At 44.5% G+C, this 21,524-nt stretch overlaps 1 protein-coding gene across 1 annotated transcript; it reads right to left on the bottom strand.

Moving 5' to 3' along the window:
* Positions 1-2,051: 2,051 nt before the first annotated feature.
* Positions 2,052-14,287, bottom strand: gc2 (guanylyl cyclase 2). Its single transcript, XM_008289818.1, has 24 exons — positions 13,931-14,287; positions 13,729-13,857; positions 13,471-13,650; positions 13,187-13,304; positions 12,460-12,761; positions 12,256-12,387; positions 11,163-11,266; positions 10,960-11,078; positions 10,753-10,837; positions 9,906-10,002; positions 9,617-9,739; positions 9,420-9,500; positions 8,598-8,774; positions 8,349-8,505; positions 8,114-8,263; positions 7,129-7,277; positions 6,823-6,986; positions 6,553-6,745; positions 6,308-6,482; positions 5,694-5,792; positions 5,190-5,284; positions 5,025-5,110; positions 3,722-3,784; positions 2,052-2,190 (listed from the first exon to the last, which is right to left on the bottom strand). Exons 1-24 carry the CDS (start codon positions 14,285-14,287, stop codon positions 2,052-2,054), a joined length of 3,474 nt encoding a protein of 1,157 aa, XP_008288040.1.
* Positions 14,288-21,524: the final 7,237 nt, after the last annotated feature.

A 21,524-nucleotide genomic window follows, 5' to 3' on the forward strand; every position in this document is an offset into this window, starting at 1 on the left:
GCGTTGTTTGTATTTCTATTTTCTGCTACATTCGACCTCCACAACATTACAGTTTTAATGCACTACATGTATTTATCGGTTAATTTAGTTTAATAATAAATAAATGATGACGTGTTATTATCGATTATCCAGCGTCAGGATTAAAGTGATGAACACATGAATGCATCAGTAGTTTTAATCCAATATTATCCACTATTCTGAAATATACCAATGAGCCCCTTTACCTTTGTTTTAATGCTTTTATAGTTTTAGTTAAGCATTATTTTAATCAATCTTTATTTATTTATAGAGCACTTTTCATACAAAAAAATGGAGCACAAAGTTCTTCACATTTAGAACATTATTTGTATTTTTTTAATCACTAAATTTTAAATGCCTTGCTTAAGTATTTCTGGCGTTGATACTTTTACTATAATTTATTTCTATTTGTGTTGACTCAGTGACTGGAGAACAGTAAGAACAAGAACAAACATTTACAAGCACCAAACCTTTTATTGCAGTGTTTGCCCGACGAGTTTGATGAGAACAATAAAGACCTTAAAGGGATCATTAAATCTGAGTAAAATAACAAAGTGATGATGTCGTATTTACAGTATTTTCAAGTTTGTTTCCTACTATGAGAACACACACACATATTTATATATTTATCTATATACATACAATATTTACAAAATAGAAAACACAGCTCAATGGAAAATTGTGGAATAAAAAGTACATTTCAAACCAACAATGATGAAACCTCCTGCAGTCATTCAGCGTTTAAATCAACCTACAGGTTACAGCTGTACACGTTTTTTGAACCACATGGACTGATGAGACAATAAAATAACAGACAGGGAACATTTTCTCGCTGTAGGTTGAAAAGAAATCCACAAATCTGACTTTGGATGAAGCTAAAATTTGGCTGTGAGGAACGAAAAGTAACAGAAATCCTCTGAGATAATTTCAGCCTTTAATGATCCAGAGGAGGTTTGGTGAAGCATATTCTTTTATTACTATTAATTGTATTCAGCAGAAGAACGACCGAACAGAGGAGTCAGTGTTGCCTTTGGAGACGTTAGACGAGAGAGGAGAGAACGTTGGATGGTTTGGGTTCCACTGGTTTAACCATCATGATGGAAGATTAAACAGTTAGTCGATAGTTAAATTTAACTGGATCAAAGTGAACCCAGTTTGGGTTCTGGAATGGGTGAACTTTACCCAACACCTACTGGTAATTTACTACTTCATGTCAGATTCAGACAATACATTTCTCTCTAACATAGGTTGTGGGCAAATCGCTAAAAAGACGAGGACTTCCTGTGTCTTTTACACTTTTCTCTAAATGCAGTGGAAACGTCATCAGGTCCAGGACAGAGAATTCAGGAGAGAAGTGAGAAGACCATGCAGCGGTGGATGTTGCTGATGTGGGTTTGAATTCTGCGGCCACAACGTTGTCTCGTTTCTTTTTGGATCCAACGGAGACAAGAAAGGAAGCACTGAAGCGAGAACTAAACCAGCTCTTATCTTAGTCAAGAATCTTCCAAAGTTAAAGGACTGTCGTGTCAAATCGACTCGTCTCGTCCCTCTTTTCTTGTCACCTCTCTGCTGTTCAGTATCCAAGTAACATGTGGTGTTTATCGAGTGCACCGTAAAGTCTCCCCCTCACCTCTCCTGTTCCTCCCTTCAGCCGGACAAACACTGGAGTGAAGGAGGAGAGATTAGCTGCTGCTCTGCTGCTGACCAACACTTTCTGCAGATCCCTGCTTTGCTGAGTCACCGCTTGTCGACCTCTAAACATAGTTCCACATCGGACTTCATCGCCTTACTTAGCTCGAGCTGCTAACACACACAGTATAAACACACAGTTAATCTGAACTAGCGTTTTCCTCTCGTTAACGTCTCCCGGTGGATGAACACTGGGAGAACTTTTAGGGAAACGTCAGGAGGACTTTGGTGTGAGAAGTTGCACACTCGGTCCTCAGAGGTTCACGATGTCGCTTGTGTGCAACGAGATGAGTCTGTTTCCTACTCGAACTCAAGTTCAGGCAAAGCTGTGAGTTACAGGTCGGTCAGTGGTGCGCCATCATGACGTTGTCTTCGTCTTCAGGAGCGTGGAGTTGAGTCACGACGCGGACGTGAGACAGCTTCTTCACGGCCTTGTGGAAAACATGTTTCACGTCCTTCGATGTAGAGACGCTGATGCGAGTGCTGAGAGGAGGAGAGAGGAAGGACAAGGAAGAAAGACGGACAGATAATTAATACAAGACTGGAATGGAAAATTTGAAAAGAAATTATTGAAGGAATAGTTCAACATGTAGGGAGAAGTTATTAGCTTAGCTTAGCTTAGCTTAGCTTAGCTTCAAATCTGGAGACAGACAGAAGCAGCGACTTTGCGTCACACTGAGGTTGCAAGAAGCACCAATCATTTCCTTAGAAATGTGTTTTTAAACTCGAATCCTGACTCTCGTGCTTCATTAAATAATATAGATATGTACAAGTAGTATTAAAGTTCATCCTCCAGTGATCATTTCCCAGGATGCTGAGCTTCTCCTTTGACCAGAGCAAGCAGAGGAAGTACAAACATCTCAGCTGCTAGCATCAGACGCTAGCAGTGTTTACATATAGATGTGCCAAGACAACCAAAAATCAGACATCTATTGTCCTTTTATTCATTCATTTTGATTCTTAGAATGTAGTTGTCAGAATGAAGGTAACTGTTGAGGTAGGATGGATTTTGTCTGCACTTTGAAGTCAAACCAGACAAATTAGTCACAGAAAATAAAAGAGAAAACACAAAAGAAGTGACGGCTTCTGAATAGAGCAGCTCGTCAGCTGCATGAGCGACAAGTTGGAGAAACTTTTTGTTCATATTCGAGACTTATGGGGTGAACGGATGCAACACATCTGAGAATGAGGAAGTCTTTAGTCCCTATTAGTACCTAATAGTCCTTATCAAAGCCTCGGTAAAGGATCTGTAGGACAGTTTTGAAGAAGCAACATCACATTTTAGATCTTTGACTTGAGCCCTGATCGGTCACTGTCGGCTTGTTGCTGCTGTCAAACAAAAAGCTCCTTTGTGGAAGAATTCTTCATTTGTTTTGGTTTGTTTCAGAAGACCTGAAGTTTACGAGAGTTTTTCGAGTGACAGCAGCAACATGTGGCATTTTCTTTTTTAAAAAAACTTGTAAAGTAGAAGAACTGAGTTTTGTCAGTGACGAGAAAGACGCGTTTGTTTGTTGTTGTTTTTTATCTTACGGACAAAATCTCCACATAAATCCGTCATCTGAACTGTCTGCAGACGTCACGGTTTCTGTTTGCGTTCACTGCTATCTTGACCAAAACACACGTTTCAGAATATCTCCAAAATAACTCTTTCATGTAAAAGAAACTGGTGCTCAGAAATAAAGTGCAGCAGCAAAACTCATATGTGAAAGAAGTATGATGGCTAATTTTTGATTAATTCGTAAGATAAAAATACGTTATGCTGCACTGGATATCTGTTTAATCTGAGCCGCTTCTTGTTGTGGTCAAGATTTCTGCCTAAACTTTGAACAGGTCGTGTTCAAGATGCAACTAAATGCAAACAAACCGCAGTGACACCTTTAGACAGTTTGTCCCCGAACTATGTTTGCCAAAGGACGAGTCACGTTGCCGACCAAGCCAGTAATGTTATACATTTTTTAAATAATGCATAACATTACCTCAGTTTTTCTTCTTTGCAAGTTGTTCCTGCTGTTGCTTCTCGGCTTTCCGTTTCTTGTACTGGGCTATCTCGGCCATCTGCAGCCCGTGGGCCATTTGCCTGTTGAGATGAAGTGAACAGCATGATCACAGCACACAAACACACACACACACACACAAACACACACACACAAACACACACACAAACACACACAGACACACAAACACACAAACACGAGGCACAATCAAGAGGTTTGGAGACTGCACCCATATAACACAGAAAGCAAACGGGATTTGACTTCAGCTGCTTCGCCTTCAGAGTCGTCGTGCAGCGCCACGCTGCTCCCAGCGCTCCTGCACATCCCTTGAGCTCACAAGGGCAAGTTTGGGATCCATGGTGAAAATGCAGGATGGCAGGATCACTGGGAGCAGTGTATCGCTGCACAAGAAGACTTCTTCAAAGTGGATGGCAGCCAAATTTAAATCAAGTTCTTTTTATGAGCAAAATCCTGGAATTTCTTGATTCCCCCTTGCACTGTAGTCCTGCAATGGCACAGCTGTTTGTTTCTCTGCAAAGAACAGGTTGGCCAATACGTAGATTTCTAGTCGAATGCAGACGTCCACAGTTTTAACACAGAGGAGGCCTTGAGGGTTTTAAAGGAAAGGCTGAATGATGCCATCATGTGCTGTTTATGTAAAGATCAGTGGCTGAACACTATCACAGATTGTACGACACCATCCTGACCAAAGAATTAATGACGATGGTTGTTTATTTGCCCGTTTATCCAACAAGAACCAGTTGTGGCTGTCAGGAGAAGCTGCTTTACATTGATGTACTGAGAGGAGGTCGGGGTGGATGGAAGGGTGTGTGACGAACTGCATCTTAACCAAACATTTTGTCAGCGTTTTTGGTCTGAATTACGGTTGGTTGTTCTTTAAATAGTTGTATTCAGTAAGCTTAAGCTTGTTTTACGTCCAACCTTTGGAGCTTTCCTGACATTTGTTTTCATTAGTTATTTAAAGTAAATAATCACGACTGAGGAGCCCAAGAGATTTAGGAAAAGTCAAGTTTCCTGCAAACCTTTTCCCTCCAATTAAACATAAATATTAAAATACAACTCTAGACAATATAACAGACCAGTATTTTTGAATCTAGTCAGTGCTGGGACATCTACAATGGCCACCTGAGGACCAGCGTGGGAGTGGTTTGTTCTCAAATCTGAACAGCGTCTGAGGATAATTTAGACGAGCAGACTCAGAACAGAGACAGTTCTGGGTGTAAAACGCTGAGATGAATAAGAAAGAGGGAGTGACAAGAGGAGGAGGAGGAAAGCAGGAGGTGGAAAGACAGTAACTCGTACCCGGACTTGACTTCTGGAGGAACTGGCAGAGGTTTGGTGAATCCATCTCTCCCTACGAGCCAGTAGGTCTCCTCTACTCCTTTCCCCTGAGAAGGACAGAGACGATGAGAGCCTGTGGATCCAATCATGTCGGTGAAATCTTGATTATCTGTTAAATAGTTTTACCCGAACTTCTGTCCTGCCTCTCAGCTCCACCTTGTAGCCCAGATTTAATTCCCGCAGGACCTTCACTGTACTCTGGTGGACGTGGATCCTGTAGGCTGGAGCAGACAAACGGAAATAACCAAGGACAAGACTTCACAGTGCTGCCAGCATGACACCATATCACTTCTATTTTCTCTTCTATGTTTTCAGCGTGGGATCTGACTGTCATGTAGATTTACATCAACAACAGGAGTGCAGCTCCGTGTTATGTTCATTATCAACCACTTAGATTAATCACATTGTCAATCAAATGTCAGCATATCCAAAAATCGCTTCTTTGATTTGACCGAATCTCCAAAATATTCAGTTTCCTAACAGATATGACAGACAGTTACGAAGCGAGAACGAGCAAATGTTCTGTGTTTTTACCCCTGAATGTAATAAAGTGCCGTCTTTGGTATTTAGTTCAAAGTCAAACACCAACATCTTAGTCTGCGTGTTTGACTCTGGAGGTGTTTCACTTACGCAACCCGCTGGACTCCATCCGAGAGGCCGTGGTCACCGTGTCTCCAAACAGACAGTAGCGAGGCATCGTGAGGCCGACCACGCCTGCCACACACGGACCTACAACACACACAGCGTTTCCATCACTAAACGCACTTACATTCATTTTCTGGAGACCTAAACTTACAGAAAGTTCTAACTCTGGGAATGTAAAGATTATCGTTTGATCATTTTTTTGCACATATGTTATTTTTAATTGTCACAGTCTAAGTTTGGTTTCTTTTTCAGTATCTTTGGTCTGTTATTTTTCCTTTCCTGAGTTTTCAAATCAACTATCTGTTACTTTTGGAGGTGTTTATAAGCTTTTCTGCTCGCCTGCCAAGCCATTTCACAGAGCACAAGTGTTCAGACTGCCTTGGGGTGAAGTAGCTGGTGGTTTAAATGATATTGTGTCAACAAATGTGCATATTCCAGATGTCAGGGGTCATGCTGGTGCAGTGGTGAGTTCTGTCGCTTCTCAGCAACCTGCAGGCCAGACGTCATCCCCTGTGTGGAGTTTGTAAGTTCTCTCTGCTCAGGGTTTCCTCCCACAGTTAAACGACACTTTGACAGAGTTGTAGTTCTTCCTTGCTCACCTGTGTGCAGGCCGATGCGTATCCTGACAGGAACGTCAGGCATGTGTCTCATTTTAAAGGTTCCCACAGCGCTCAGGATGTCCAGCGCCATGTTGGCGATCTCTGCGGCGTGACGGTTGCCGTTGGGGACAGGAAGTCCTGACGCCACCATGTAGGCGTCACCAATCGTCTCCACCTGAACCAGAACAGAAGAGGTTAGTCCTCATCCAGTGAGGCTGCAGCAGAAATAAATACAAGATGTTCACCTTGTAGACATCATGGTTTCCAATGATGGCGTCAAAAATCGTGTAGAGGTCGTTGAGGAGGTCGACCACTTCGATGGGCTCGCTGTTGGCTGAGATGGTGGTGAAGCCGACGATATCGCTGAAATACAGCGAGACGTGGTCAAAATGTTCTGGTTCAACCGCCCCGCCCACCTTCAAAGCCTCTGCCACGGACCTGTAGGAGGACGAAGGTAGAACTGTAGAGACTGACTGATAATGAATCTGTCTGTGTGCACCAGTGAGTCGACGTACGGAGGCAGCATCTGTGTCAGCAGCTTCTCTGTCTTCTGTTTCTCGATCTCCAGCTCCTCTGTTCGCTCCCTGATCAGCTCCTCCAGGTTGGACGAGTACTGCTCCAGCATCCTCAGCATGGAGTCAATGATGTTGGTCTTCTTCCCCTTGTTGATGTTCTTAAACTGGACAGAAAGAAGACTCTGATAAGCGACACTCCCAACGCAGCTCAATCTCAAATTCTACCAAAGTAAAAATATCAATTTCAGTTCTGAACAGTACGAACATCTACGAGTCTGAATCAGCACCACAAACTAATCATGGTACCTGGTCGAAGATCTCGTCGAAGGTGGGCCTCTTGTCTGGCTGTTCGTTCCAGCACTGCTTCATCAGCTGGATGCACTCGAGAGGAGCGCAGTCTGGGCTTACCGCAGGACGGCACAGAGGAGGAGGCTTCCGCACCTTCTCGATGATCTCTGAAACACACAAACATCAGCTGTTGTGTTGAGATGTTGCTCAGTCCAACACCTTCATCCAGACTGGAACATCTTGACAGCAGTGACACAGATAGATCCATTAACGTCACACATTTACAGTCTTACAGTCATAATAACTTCCTGACTTTTTATGTCTAAGTAAGTGTGAAGGTCCACATGTGGTGCCATTTTGGAGGTTCAGTATCTGCAGGAGTGTAACTCCCACTGCCGTGACATTTTGCTGATGACAAGACAGATTAGTTTGCATGAGATTTGAATAATTAAATGGCTCCAGCAGAGGCCAAGTTTTTAATTGTTGGCCTTTAAAGATGGAAAAAAGTGGAGCATTTTTTAAACAATGAGGGTACTGGAGCCCCAGAACGCTCCTGTAAGCGTGCATACAGGGCTGTATCCATGTTTCCTACCAAAATATGCAGTCTTTAGTTGACATTTCACCAACTTTTGAGGCTCTAACATTAGTAGAATAATATTTTTTTGCTATTTTATCATGACAAAATGGTGATGTTGACTCATTTATTAAGGAAACTGTGCATGTATGTGCAAGGTTAGCATCCAAAGACAGTTCCTCCTATAAAATGAAGACTGCTAAAATGAGTTGAAGCAGATTTGTGGACCAACTGATGACATCTAACAACTTGATTTGTTCCGATTTACAACAAAAGAAGAGTGGCGCTGAGTTGTGCTCGCTCACTGTTAAATTTGCCACCTCTCACAGAAACGTGTCCATGCATAAAACTACTGTTAAACAACTGGATTTAGACCCAGAGTGCAGGTTTGTTGTGTGTTTGTGAAGCTTGTATGAGCGTTGGTCTTGCCTGCATCAGACAGATCCATCAGGCAGAACGGAGGCCCTCTCATCACCACCTCCTGCATGATGATGGCGAAGCTGTACACGTCACCGGGTAGAGTCCCGTGGAGCCCCAGCTGGCTGCTCCTCAGGATCTCTGGAGCCGTCCACAGCAGCTCTGCAAACACATAGAGGGGCGTGAGTTTGACCACTGGAGGACAAATCTGGACCCTGAAAGGATCGACTCTACTGCTCAGTCTCACCGTCTGGACGTGGTTCGGTGAAGGGGAACCTCTGAGCCTCCAGGACCTCGGTGTACCCGTAGTCGGTGACCTTCAGGACAAATCGTCCGTCCACCACACAGTTACGGGACTTCAGACGGCTGTGACTCACTCCGCGGTGATGGAGGTACTTCATACCCTGAGAACACAAATCAGACCAGACCAGATGGTACGGTTATATGTCATGTGCTATTTTCCACTGCTATGTGTTTTTTATTAGCTGCCTCTCACCTTGATAAGATCCAGCAGCAGAGACGACTTGAACATCCAGTCCAGTTTGACGTCTTCGTTGAGCAGCAGGTCCTCCAGGCTGCCTCTGGAGCAGAACTCGGTCACGATGGCGAATACGCCACAGTCGTGGAAGTAACCCAAGAAAAGGTTCACGTTCTCATGACGCATGTCCTTCATCTGCAGACAGAAACCATCTGAGTTGACGTTTTTAAAAGTGTCCAGCTTATGTGCTCCCACAAGCTGCAGCAACAGGACGGCACAAAACCGTAACATTCAGCGCAGCCCATTAAACAAAGGTACTGAGTTTAGCTGCAAATAATTTAATTGCTGATGTAATCTGATGGGAAGGACTGAAATAAAAGTGTCATATAAATGTGGACAAGGTAATGTAATCATAGACTTCACTGACCCACTGATTTTCTGTCATTATCAGTGAATAGAAAAGATGCAAAAGGTGTTAAAGTTCATTCATGTGTCGCCTTCAGTGTCTTAAGAAGCATCAATATCAATGTTTAACTGACCTCTGCCCCCTTTGTAATATGGACGTTTGGTAGTTTTTCTCTCTCTCTCAGTAGTTTTAAAAGGTAAAGGAACAGATTATGTATAAGAGCCGGTGTTCTTAAAGGTATTGATCCAAACTGTTCCTTGCTTCAGATTCACATTAAAACACAAAATGCAGTAAACGGATTTTAATCTCTTCAGCTGACCTGCATCTGGCTGCTTGAATTCTTGGGAAACTTTTAACTAAAAACACATCTCGTCTGGGTGTAAATATAATATTCTTTGACCTAAACATCTCTGTGTGTCAGCAGGGTCACGCACCAGTTCAAACACGTCGCTGGTTTTGGGGTTGATGCTGCTGAAGGTGCCATCAGGAAGTCTCTTCAGCCACGCCCAGTCCCCCTGCAGGAGACGAGCCCACACAGCATCTTTTACAGCCAGTACAGTAAGAGAAGCCTTTTCATCTGTTATCATGTTCCTGTGATAGTTTCAGCACCAGGAGACACTTTCTGTCTCACCCCCAAAATGACGACGTTAGAGTTTTCGTATGTGGCCGGCGATTGGCTGGAGACTGGCGACACGACGCTGCGTTCAGAAACGCTCTTCATGCCGCTGGCCCTGCTGTCGTCCAGACTCAGCTTCTGTTGAGAGGAAAGTGTTTTAAACAGTTTTAGTCTTAGCGCGACAGAAAACCACCTGTCTGTGGATTTATTTAAGTGTAATCAACACTAAAACTTATGCGGCTGCACTTTTATGATGGATAGAAATAAAAGTCGGACTCCAACAAGATGCCAGATGGAGGCTAACCTTGTTGCTAAGCGACGGGTTTATGAAGGTGACATCAGCCAGAGTCAGCAAGATCTTGTTGGGACCTCTGACCAGTCGGATCTGGTTGATGCGTCGCCTAGGCAACAAGAGACAAAGGAGGATGTTGACAGTCAGTCGCAGAGTAACTGACCATAAAGAAACAGTCACATGTGATGGTTAGCTCATCACTTTACACCTCGAAATCATTTTATAGTCATATTTCAGATCTCCCAGGCCCAACTGAAGCCCAACAGGAGGCATGAAAACCCAGTAACCCACCCAGTTCTTGTTTACTGGTTCCAGCATTACAATTTCCACAGAGCTCTGATCTGTGGGTCTGTGATTAATGCTAGCGGTAACGTTAGCCACATAGTCACTCAACATGCTAACATAAATGGTTTTTTCCAATTGTTGTGGTGACACTACTATCAAAAGATAAAAGTAATCCACTGCGTGTTCAGTTCCTCAGATGCTGGGAGTGCATGCAGACGCTTGTGTTCACTCGTGCAGCCAACAGGTTTGTTTGTGGCTCAGACTTTTTGGCAGCTGTAGAACGTAAATGAACCGAGTGGACTGAGAGGCAGCTGCTCTTCTGGATGGTTCACCTCAGAAGCAGCAGGCGCTGAGGGGGAAGGATTTCAAAGTTTGAGCTGGACGACTATTGGTTGGCTAGTTAGGTGTTAGGTAGCACTTTGGTCACATGGCCAGTTTGTAAAGCTATGAGGCTAACGACTTGTGAGGGGGCTTGAGGAATGTCAGAAGTTAATGCCTCCATATCTTAGCAACTTTTACATTTATAACAGCCACAAAACACAGAGACAATGGATTTTGAGTGCTGACTGTGTACCTGATGCAGTAAAGGGAAGCTGCAGCAAAAACAGAGGTGCCGATCGCCCCGAGGAACATGAAGATGGTTGAATACAGATCCACACCTGGAACAGAACAGGAAGAGCTGAACAAGTACCGAAAAAGAAAAAAGCTTTAATAGCTGCTACAGACGTCTTCTGTACCACACATCCATGGATGCACATCATCCACTGTGTTTGGTCCTCACCCCCTGAGCAGATGACTCCAGCAGTAAACCAGCAGGGGGCGTCCCTCCTGGGTCCATAGCCTCGAGGGAAGTGGATGTCTCGACCCAGGAATCGAACCATACCGGCCTCCATGTCGATCCTGTCATTGATCCGTTAGATCAGCGGTTATTTTAAGAGTTCAAGCGTTCTTTGACTCTTTTTACCGGCTTGTGACCCATCGTACCTGTACGTGGGCCTCAGCTGCCAGGACAGTCCGTCTGTGTCCAGGAGGACGTAGTCCAGCAGAGCAGCTCCAGAGCTGTTGGTTTTAATGGGATGGCTGAAGCCCTGCAGCACAAATGAGCCGTGAGTCTATAGCTGTCCTTTCTTTTGTCATTTAGTCAGGCCAGCAAGTATAAACCAGAAAGGATAAAGAGCTGGAGCATCATCTATGCACAGCAGGAGATAAATGAGTAAAATAGTACAATAACAATACAACCAGGAGATGTATGTATGTATATAGGCTTTTTATATTGTATTTTTTGCCTTGTTAAGTTCTGTCACTTTAATATCACACCTCTGAGTGATGCGTAATTTCTCTTGTTTGTCCTAATTTATACAATTAACAGCTCAAATGTTCAGTCCTCTTTGATTTTAAGGCCTCATTTACAGTAATTACATTCATCAAACTTCCTCCTTTTCCATTTTCGCCGTGAAGACACAAAACTCTAAAAACATCACTTCTCTGTTTCACAGCTTTTGGAAAAAGGTTTTACATGAACAGTCAGCTGGTTTTTATGCACACTAGTTTTACTAAATTGAATGCTAGCTAGAATATTGTCTCTCGTTTAAGCACACAGCGGTGGGGAAACATTTTGCAGGTTATAACTCGCATTACTTTTTTCAGCATTCTTCTCTGTTAAAAACTGCAACCAAAGCAGTTTGATATTCGTTCCTCGTGTCACAGTTTAAAGTCAAAATGTCTGTTTGGTTAAGCTTGATTCTTTTTGACAATTTCATGTCTGTCACTTGTACTTATGAACTTACAAGTGCTCAGAAATGCTGAGGGGACAAAAAGCATAACGTTAAATTTGGAGCCACTCCTTCGTACTTCAAAGGCCTGTAACTGCATAAAGGTCACATTTTGCATGACCTCATTAAATGTACTAAAGCTAAACAACTGCTGATTCTGAGGAGGTCAGGTCGGAGGCTCTGACTTGATGGAATGACGGTTTGTAAAAACACTGAACTCATGTTTTTCTTGGGTTGAATTGGAGCTTTTTTTTTCTGACTGACTTTAACCTTCAGTATAATAGACTTCGGTGTCCTCTGGGTACCTGGAAGGACAGGTTTCGGGTGTGTCGGGCCAGGTTTCCTCCAGACATCCACTCTCTGGCCTCCCGAACCCGATGCACAGCGTGAGCCATGAACAGGACGGAGTTGTAGATGGTACCAAACAGAGGAGACACCTGCGGCGACACAGATGTCAGTCGGCTGCTTTGTTCACCACACAAACGAAAACCCTCCTTCCCTTCCCTCACCTGCTGCGGCTTCAGCGTCCTGGCCACCTCTCCCCTCTCCATGGCTTCTCTGTAGGCCTCGTAGAACGACAGCCGCGGGGACTCGATGGTGACGGTCAGCACGGCGTCGTAGGCCCGCAGCAGCTTGCTGTTGCCCTTCAGAGCCGGGTAGGAGACGTTGCGGTAGGGCAGGCTGTAGAGCAGCGTGTCGTAGGGCACGAACACCAGCGAGCCGTCGATCATCTGCATGTCGTAGGCCGTCTCCAGCAGCAGCTTCTGGGCCGAGCCGCCGATCAGCGCCGAGTGCATGCAGAGGATCACAACTGGGAGGAGACAGGACAGCGAGCTTCAGGATTTAACACAGGCTGAAACTCCTTTAATGCACAAACACTTGGACCAAAGGCATGCCAACGTGACGATGGAATAAGGTTTGGTTTATATGCAGCATCACTGAAAGGCTTTAAAGGCATGTTGTCTTTAAAAATAAAACAAAACACCAATAATCAGAGCCGCAATATGTAGAAACAAGAACAACTGTCAGCTTTTAGACTTTCCTTGAACTGATATATGGTGATGTTTAGTCAAAACCCTCGTCTATGTGTCTCATTAATAACAACTGGCCAAAAACTGGCATTTTAGCATCTCTGAGTTCTGTCTCCGTCTTCATGGATGCAGGACTTTATGCTGCCGTGAACCAGTTTAGAAGGTTAAACCAAAAATAGACGATACACAGCAGCTCAGTACCGACCTCGTATTTCTCTCATCTTGCGGAGTTTGGCCAGAGTCCGTCTGATGCCGTGAGGTGTGTTTTCCATCAAACTGACCAGTCTGACCGGCATCCCGTGGCTCCGTAAGGAATCAGCCACCTGGACAAGACAGAGGAACAGAAGACCGTGAGCTCAGGGTGCTGAAAAAGCAAGAAAACACTGCACAGGAGCTGCACTTGTAGTAAACGCCCCTAAAACAGACACAGCTTCATGATTAGGTCAGTTTTCTTGAACTAGAACCTCGTGACACGAAGAAAACTCAAACCTTGGTAGCAGTTTCCACCCAGATGTCCTCTGAGGAGGAGATGATGCCAACGTGGGCCCACCTGAAGTAGCTCATGACGCTGATCAGCACCCAGGTGGGCCTCGCCATGGAGCGGGCGAAGGTCGGGTGGCTCCGGACGTCGTCCAGCTCGTAGCCGACACAACCCCAAGGAAACAGCGCCTGATGGAGGAGGAGAAAGCTGCTTAGGTGTCCTCCATACCTGAAATCTCTCTGAAACCCCTCACGATCCCGGCCTACTTTGTTCCAGCCTTTACTCAGCATTGAAGCAGCGTCACAGTAGCCGGGGTTGGCGGGTCCGATGTACCCCGAGGCCTTGGTGTGGAACCCAACAAACGCCTCCAGAGCCCTCGATGTCTCGCATGGCTCCTGAACACAGAGACGCTCAGTCGGTCAGTGATCTAAACACTAAAGCGTGAAGCGGAGGTCAGCCGAGTCCCACCTGCAGCACGTTGTAGTCGAAGGTCACAGCGTAGGACAGCGAGGGGTCCTTGTTGATGCGGTTGACTGCGAGCTGTGCAGCCACGCTGGGAAGAGCTTTGGCAAAGAGAGGGTCGCATCCCCACGGTCCCACCACCCCGACCCGATACCAGGCCGCCTGAGCTGGGCAGCAGAGGAGACACAGGGAGGCCAGCAGGACCAGGAGGAACCTAGGGAGGCCATAGATGGAGGGGGACCAGGGTGAAGGAGGAAGAGGAGGAGGAGAGGAAGAGGAGGATGGGTGGATGTCAGGAGATGTTTCTGGTGTCTGCTTCCATGTCCCAGGTGAGCAGGTGAAGGCACGACGCTGCGGAGGCATCTCAAGGCTCACGGCCCGCAGAGTTCACAGGAAGGAGTCTGGAGACGGTCTGAAGAGAAGGTGGAGAAGACATGTTGGGTTGTAGTTCAGTCAGTGTCTCCAGACTGCAACAACAGCTCATCTGGTACGATAGCGTCAGTATATTTAATGAAGCCCTGCAGAGGAATACTTTTGAGCTACAGACTCTGAAGTACAAAGAGGTGGGCTGAAAGTTGGCACTTTTTTATTTGTGCTTCGTTTCCATCATTTCTGAGCCTCAGAACTTCATCAGTAGAACAGAGACACATTTCAGGATGAAACACACATTTGAGTTCTGGTAAAATCTGCACTTTCTGCCAATACTGAACCAGGACTAAGGACTGGACAACTTTTGTTTTCTAACGCTGTGGTTTTGCTGCTTTGAGTCGAGTAAAGGAGTTTTTCTAACGCAGCAGCTACACTGTTTGGAGTTTTTCCTTTTAGAACCGTTCTACTGATAACGACATCGACTGAACCTTGTTTGATTAGTTTGAAACTCGGGAACCCAACGATATCTAAACGGCTGTACGTGAAGTTTTAATGTAACATCAGCTGAACTCCTGCAGGAGGTTGTGGCTCAGTCAGCTCTCACAGGATTATCTGATGCGTCTCTCTCATACTATCATAATCCTTCACGCTCAAAGCCATCTAGCCATTCTTCTTCTTCTTCTTCTTCTTCTTCTTCTTCTTCTTCTTCTTCTTCTTCTTGTTTCATTGAAGTTTTCCTACCTCGCATCGATGAGATGAACCGAAGCTGTTTCATCACTTCTCTTGTCGTTCACATCGTTCTGCGAGTTCCTCGTCCTCCTCATCATAAATGTGAGTCTGCGTCAGGTCTCCAGCTCATGCATCTGCGAGTCGACCTGGAACAAGTGTGTGACCTGCCCTGTCAGATTATGTCAGATCCAATCAGGACCTCTGTAGCTGCCGGCTGCACTGCCTGCAGAGGGGCAGTTAAAATGATGCCTTCAGTGTCATCATCAGCCTCTAAGTGTTATGTTTTCATGCACATTAGCTGCAAGAATTTCAGATTGTACGACACAGTCCTGCTTTAAGTGGCATGTTTACATCCATACTTTCTCTGAATTCATCTTCAGAGCTGCTCAGGTGTTCCAGCGGCTCACCTGGTTGAGCAGGAAGCGGCCAAGGATCCATTCTGATCCACGCCAAGGTTTGGTGCATTCAAACTTAACTGAAGGCTCCAAAATAAAAGAAGAGGAGCGACATTTGCGGGCTGCAAGGTGGCGCAGGTGGTTAGCATTGTTGCCTCGCAGCAAGAAGGTTGCCGGTTCGTGTCCCAGTGGGGGCACCGGGATCTTTCTGCGTGGAGTCTCCATGTTCTCCCCGTGCAGCGTGGGTTCTCTCCGGGTTCTCCGGCTTCCTCCCACAGTCCAGAAACATGTTGAGGTTAATTGGTGATTGTAAATTGTCCGTAGGTGTGAATGTGAGTGTGCTTGGTTGTCTGTCTCTAAGTGTAGCCCTGTGATAGACTGGTTACCTGTCCAGGTGAACCTGCCTTCACCCTGAGTCAGCTGGGATAGACTCCAGCCCCCCATGACCCTAGTGAGGATTAAGCGGTGTATAGATGATGGATGGATGGAGACATTTACAAAACCAGTTTGAAAGTCTGTCGGATTATCTGACTTTTGAGATTCGTCCCCGACAGCCAACTTCAAGCTGAAGTTTATTAATATTAAGAAGTGACGGCCTCAAACTTTTGGTAATTTACTGGTTAATAATAACGATAATAACATGTTTTAATTGCACTTTAATCAGGTTATTATTAAAGATGTGAGCTTTAATAATGGAATGGTTGCGTGGTTTAAAACTGACCAAACTCAGTGAAAAATATGCTTTAGTTCCTGCTTTAGTCAGATGGTTTCCATCACAGCACCGGGTGGCCTTTACAGTAAAACTTCACGAGACGTTTGATTACTTCAGCGGCTCCATCACCGGACCGGAGGAGAGCAGCAGCACATGTAGCCCGGCCTGGAGGAATGTTCTGCATAAGACACGAGGTATTTAATAGAAGATGTGGTTTGTTCTGATTTGCAGGTAGCAGATGTCTGCTTTGGCTTTTTAGTACCACATAGCGTCACACATGATGCAGACAGAGGCCGTAATCGTTCCTCAGCACATGTTAAATGATCCGTAAACTGTTTAACATGAGCAACAGCTTTAGTTTGGTTCTATTTAGGAAGAAGTATTTGAAAAGATTTAGTAAAAAACAGCCTTTTTTATGAGTAGTTTCTCCGTTAAAGCTCAAAAAATTTTATTTATTCTGCATAGTTTTGCTTTCTACTGTCCTTATTCTGACTTTTTACATCCAAAGTCACTCATCCTGTTTAAATAAACCAACCTTTGGTCAGAAAAACTACATTTTTAGTCAGTAAATAAAGTCTGACGTCTGTTCTTATTGCATTTTCCTCCACGCTGTACATATCATCCAGGACATTTCCTTCCATCGTACGGAGCTCCTGTGAAAGCTAGAGGGCAGCAAAACTCAGAAACAACAAGCAGCTGCTTCGTTCTGCTTTCTGGGGGAGTTTTCTGTTAACAAAAAAAAAACAAAAAGGAAAACAGAACTTCATCCTAAATGGGGCCAACATGAGGCCGATGGCTGCCTCCCTCTGAGTCCCTCCTTCGTTGTAAGACGCCGATAGAAGAAGTTGTTGCACAACGTTGCTGCACATTTCTCACACTTGGATTTAACTTGATTATGTGACTCAATCTGCTGCTCTTCTAATCGCCGGCCACACCCCGACATTTGGAGGAAAAATAACGTCGGTCCTCTTTAGTTTTTCCTCCAGTTTTGCAGCTCGATTACACACATCGCTGCACTTTAGGCGACGCCGAAGGCAGCACAGTAAAGTTACGCAGCTTGGTCATAATCTGTGAAAACAGCTGAAAACCAGGACAAATCAGTCCAGATGTGGAGCCGCTTCCTGCCAGATGAACTCTGTGACTCCTCAGCACACAATCAGACACGAGCTGCTCCTTAAAAAACCCCAAATCTTTACATTTGAACGTGAACTCGTCTCCTCGCCGGCGCCCTCATCGCTTCTGCTGTCATCACAAGAAGGTGCTGCTGATGAGGAGCTCCAGGAGGAATGTGGTAAACAGGAAACGGACGATGTTGTTGAGCCCTGATGGTCAAATATGACAGTTTTCATGTTTAGAGGTCAACGAACGTATTTATCTGCTTCGTTTTATTCAGATTGTCCTGCAAACACAGGAGATAAAGACCATCAAACACAAAGTCTCTCTGTGAAGTCAGAGCTCACTGAATAAAGCAGACATTCTTTAAATTAGCAGCTTACAAGCAAACGTGTGAAAAAAAATCCTCCAAAACGCCTCTTAAACTATTCTGTTTTATTTACAGACATTTCATCCCCAAAACAGAATAAACAAACATGTAAACGTTGTGCACAACAAAAAAACAAACAGCTTTCTGTTTCAAAGTGTGAGTGAAGCTTTGACTTCACCTACTGCTGCACACAGGAAAGTGTTCCTCCACTTTAAAGAGTCACAAACCAACAGTGAGAGCTCCAAATGACAAAAATACATCAATAAAAGAAGAATAAAATAAAATAAAAAATAAATAATGTGGTGGTATAAAACAATATTATATCAAAAATGAATCCATAAAAGAAAAGGTGAATAAAAGTAGAAAAATATATTTTTATTATTATTATTTATTTTTCTAATGAATATTTATTTATTTATTTATTTATTTTATTTATTTATTTATTTATTTTAAAGTCACTTTAAATGCAAAGGCACAACAACATTCTTAATGCACACACATTTCTGTGCATATTTCCTTTGCTTTTAAAGCGACATTATAAAAAAAAAATACAAAAAATAAAAAAACAATGAAAACAATTATTTAAGAAATAAATTTAAAAATAAATAAATAATAAAATAAAAGATTTTTTTTAAATTAATTAATTAAAATTAATTAAAAATAAATAATTGTTTTTATTATTTTATTTATTTGTCTTTATATTTCTACTTTTATCAGCCTTTTCTTTTGTGATTCAATTTTTATGAATATTTCTTTATACTACATTATGTATTTTTCTTTTCTTTTTTTTATTTCCATTTTTATTTTATTATTCTTTTACTGATTTATTTTTGTGATTTGACGTTCTCTCACTGCTTCACAGTTTGGAGCCTTTTTATTTAAACGATCATTACTTGATCTAATAAGAACATAAAGTGAAATATTTGATCTCTGCAGAGCATATCGTAGGATTTCCTGTGTTTCTATCGTCTGGACTTCATTCCTGCTGGTCTGCAGCAGAGTTCAGCAGCAGGTGACGGAACCGTCCTGATGGTCTCTTATATCCAGGTGTTGACAGTCGGCTCCGTGAGCAGCTCTTTGAATCGATCTCGGGCTCTTTTCTTTTCTGAATGGCACTTATCTTTATGAAACGGCCACTTAGCGCTCGCTGACGGAGGCCTCCTCGTTCTCAGAACCGACCGGCCCCCGAGCTGGAGACGTCTGAGGGGCCGGAGGGGCTCCACGAGGCCCCACAACTGGTCTCCACATTCCTGCAGCGGCGACAGCGTGCAGGAGGTTGGGTTGTTGTTTTCATGTTACAGTCCACTGAAACCCACTGAAGGAGCGATCGTGGTCGATCAAAGTGTGGCTTCACTGACCCGTCCATCCGCTCCAGCCTCCTCCCTGTGAGGCTGCTGCTTCTGTCGTCCACATGTTGGTATTTAAACAAATCGATGACGGTGTCGGTCAGAGAACTCTGCTGCTGGGCTGTGCTGAGGCTCACCTGGCTGACTGAGGGGCTGTCGTCCCCGATACAGCGCTCATGGGTTTGAGTCCCGCTCATGACCCCGTTGTTCCCCCCACACTTTCCTGTCTCTCTCTCTCTCTCTGTCCTCTCTAAAAAACAAAAGGCCAAAAAATAAAATTGCTGTTGAACCGTTTCCATGGTACGACTCTCGCTGTGTTCCATTTAAACTGACGAACATCGTACATACATGTTTTATGTGTCTCATCCTGTGCATATGTTTTCAGAGATGAGACCCCAAGAGGCACAAATCAGCAAAACAAACTCTCATCTTACTACAACGTGGCCCACAAATAAGCATTGCATGGGCTGAACGTTCTCTTTCTTCTAATCACACATGAAGTCGTCCTGTTGTGATTAAACGTCGTCACCTTTCCGTCCTACACTGACTCGTGTTGAAACCTCCGCTCGCTGCCTTTCCCTTCCTCCTCTTCCTCCTCCTCCTCCTCCTCCTCTGCTGGCCTGAAACCTTTATCTGATGCAGGCAGTAATTTGAACACCCATGAAGGAGGGATGATGGAAAGCCAGGAGCTCAGAGGGACGTGAATGAGAACTAAGGATGAGGACGGACGGTGAAAACGCTTCGCTGTGAGTCGGACTCTTGACTGGACTGCTCTGCTGTTTGATAAACCAGCGGCCGTGACTCATCCCGTGACTCCTCTGGGCCTTGTTTACGTTGGAGAGCCCCAACGCCAGCCCGGTGTCGACTTAACGACTTCGCTGGAAAAGGCCGCGGCTGTAAACTCCCCCAACGAGCAGCGAAACACTTGAAGCTGCAGGACGCCTTCACTCTGCCTCTCATTGCTCGGCGACGCTCTATCGCTCCATCAGCTGGTATCCAGGAGGCAGCGAGCGGGAGGAGCTCACATGAAAACACTCTGGCTGGTTGCTGTTTACTTGTTATGGCAACCGGGGGATCCTTAAAACTCTAATCTCACTCACTGACACACATCACGGACTCAGCTGAGATATCTGATGGGCCTTGTGGGTCCCGCTTCAGGAGGAAACGAGCGATTCTTGCCTCCAGAAGTTGACTTTTAACCCGAAACAATACGTTGAATCCTCCCACTGAATGTGCACCCAGATGAAAATGAGATGACGAGTAACACAGATGAACTCTTGTGTGAACTTTTGCCGATGAAGACCATGTGGTTGAAAGCTCCGGGAGAAGCGTAGTCAGAGGACGCTGGCTGACAGGCTTCCTGCTGTAGTTTTCAAACTCTTGTGTTCAGAGTCTTGTAACCAGTTTGCTGCTCTCGTGGTTCTTCAAATTAGCGTCTTAAAAGCATAAAATAGGTGAAGTCTGAAGTTTAGAGGTTCTGCTGTTGTTGAGCCATGAATAGAAACATCTCCTCTGATCTCTGCTTCCTGCTGTGCTGTTGACTTTAACCCTAAACCTTCCTGATATGTTGTGTAGAATCATATTTATTAAGATGTAAACAAACTTGTACGAGCGTCGTGCCAGTTCTGAGCAGCAGGGGGAGCAGTTTCACCGCTGACGGATGTTCTTCACTGTTTTTGTGCTTAATTCTTCGCCACCGTTTCAAACCAAAGACGATTGTTTTCTCTCCATGTTCGTCCCGCAGCTTCCTGTCTCCGCCTTCCCTCGTTGCTGATTGGACGGCTGCTCGGTCCTCTGCTCCAATCGGACTGCAGCAATCACCGCACCTGGTTTAAAACCTCTGGCTGTGGATTAGCATGTGTGTGTGTTTGGGCACAGTCAGAAGTTATTTAAGCTGTGAAGTCGGTTTTGTGAGGTTGCGGCTGCGCTCGCTCGATGTCGTCAGCTAGTTGTAGTTTGAACGGATCCACTGTCTTTCCTAGAATTAGCGTTAGCATCGCTGCAGCAGCTTCCTCGTCACATCCAGGAGACGATTCAGCCTCTTTGTGTTCATTTAAATCCTGTTTCTGGTCCCGATAACGTTAAAACTGATGTTTGTTTGGCTGTTCAGGTGGAGGACCGCCATCAGTCCTGGACTCATGTGAGTAGATCGGCTCAGCTTCCTGTAAACGTCTGCTCGTTTGTAGTTTGGCTGGTTTTTCTTTGCTGCAACTTGTGGATGTAAATAAACGGTTTGATACTAGAGAGCTTTACTGCAGCATCAGCTCACTGGATAAAGGAAAACGTGATTGAACTGAGCAGATATCTACCAACTGAGGAGCGGATCCATTTAAATGAGACACAGTAACTATAGTTTAATTTCTCCTGATGCTCACTTTAAGATGTTTTCTTCTAAACTCTATAAAAACATTTCTGTTAGTGTGACTGAATGCAGGGATTTTTATTTAATGAATAATTAGCATCAGTGTGCGACTCCACAGGACGTTAAACTTATTTAATGTCTTCTCTGTTTATTTTGTTCTGTAATCATCAGTGAGGACGTTTTCATGGATTCAGGTCTTTAGTT

This window comes from Stegastes partitus, unplaced genomic scaffold, assembly GCF_000690725.1.
Source record: "Stegastes partitus isolate 25-593 unplaced genomic scaffold, Stegastes_partitus-1.0.2 Scaffold638, whole genome shotgun sequence".
Lineage (NCBI taxonomy): Eukaryota > Metazoa > Chordata > Actinopteri > Pomacentridae > Stegastes > Stegastes partitus.

Excerpts from the sequence above, each read along its gene's own strand:
- gc2 (XM_008289818.1), bottom strand. The coding sequence starts at position 14,287 with ATGCCTCCGCAGCGTCGTGCCTTCACCTGCTCACCTGGGACATGGAAG. Across the intron at positions 9,740-9,905 it reads ACCCGTCGCTTAGCAACAAG|AAGCTGAGTCTGGACGACAG; the intron begins GTTAGCCTCCAT and ends TCCTCTCAACAG. Across the intron at positions 5,793-6,307 it reads ACGCATCGGCCTGCACACAG|GTCCGTGTGTGGCAGGCGTG; the intron begins GTGAGCAAGGAA and ends TGTGTGTTGTAG.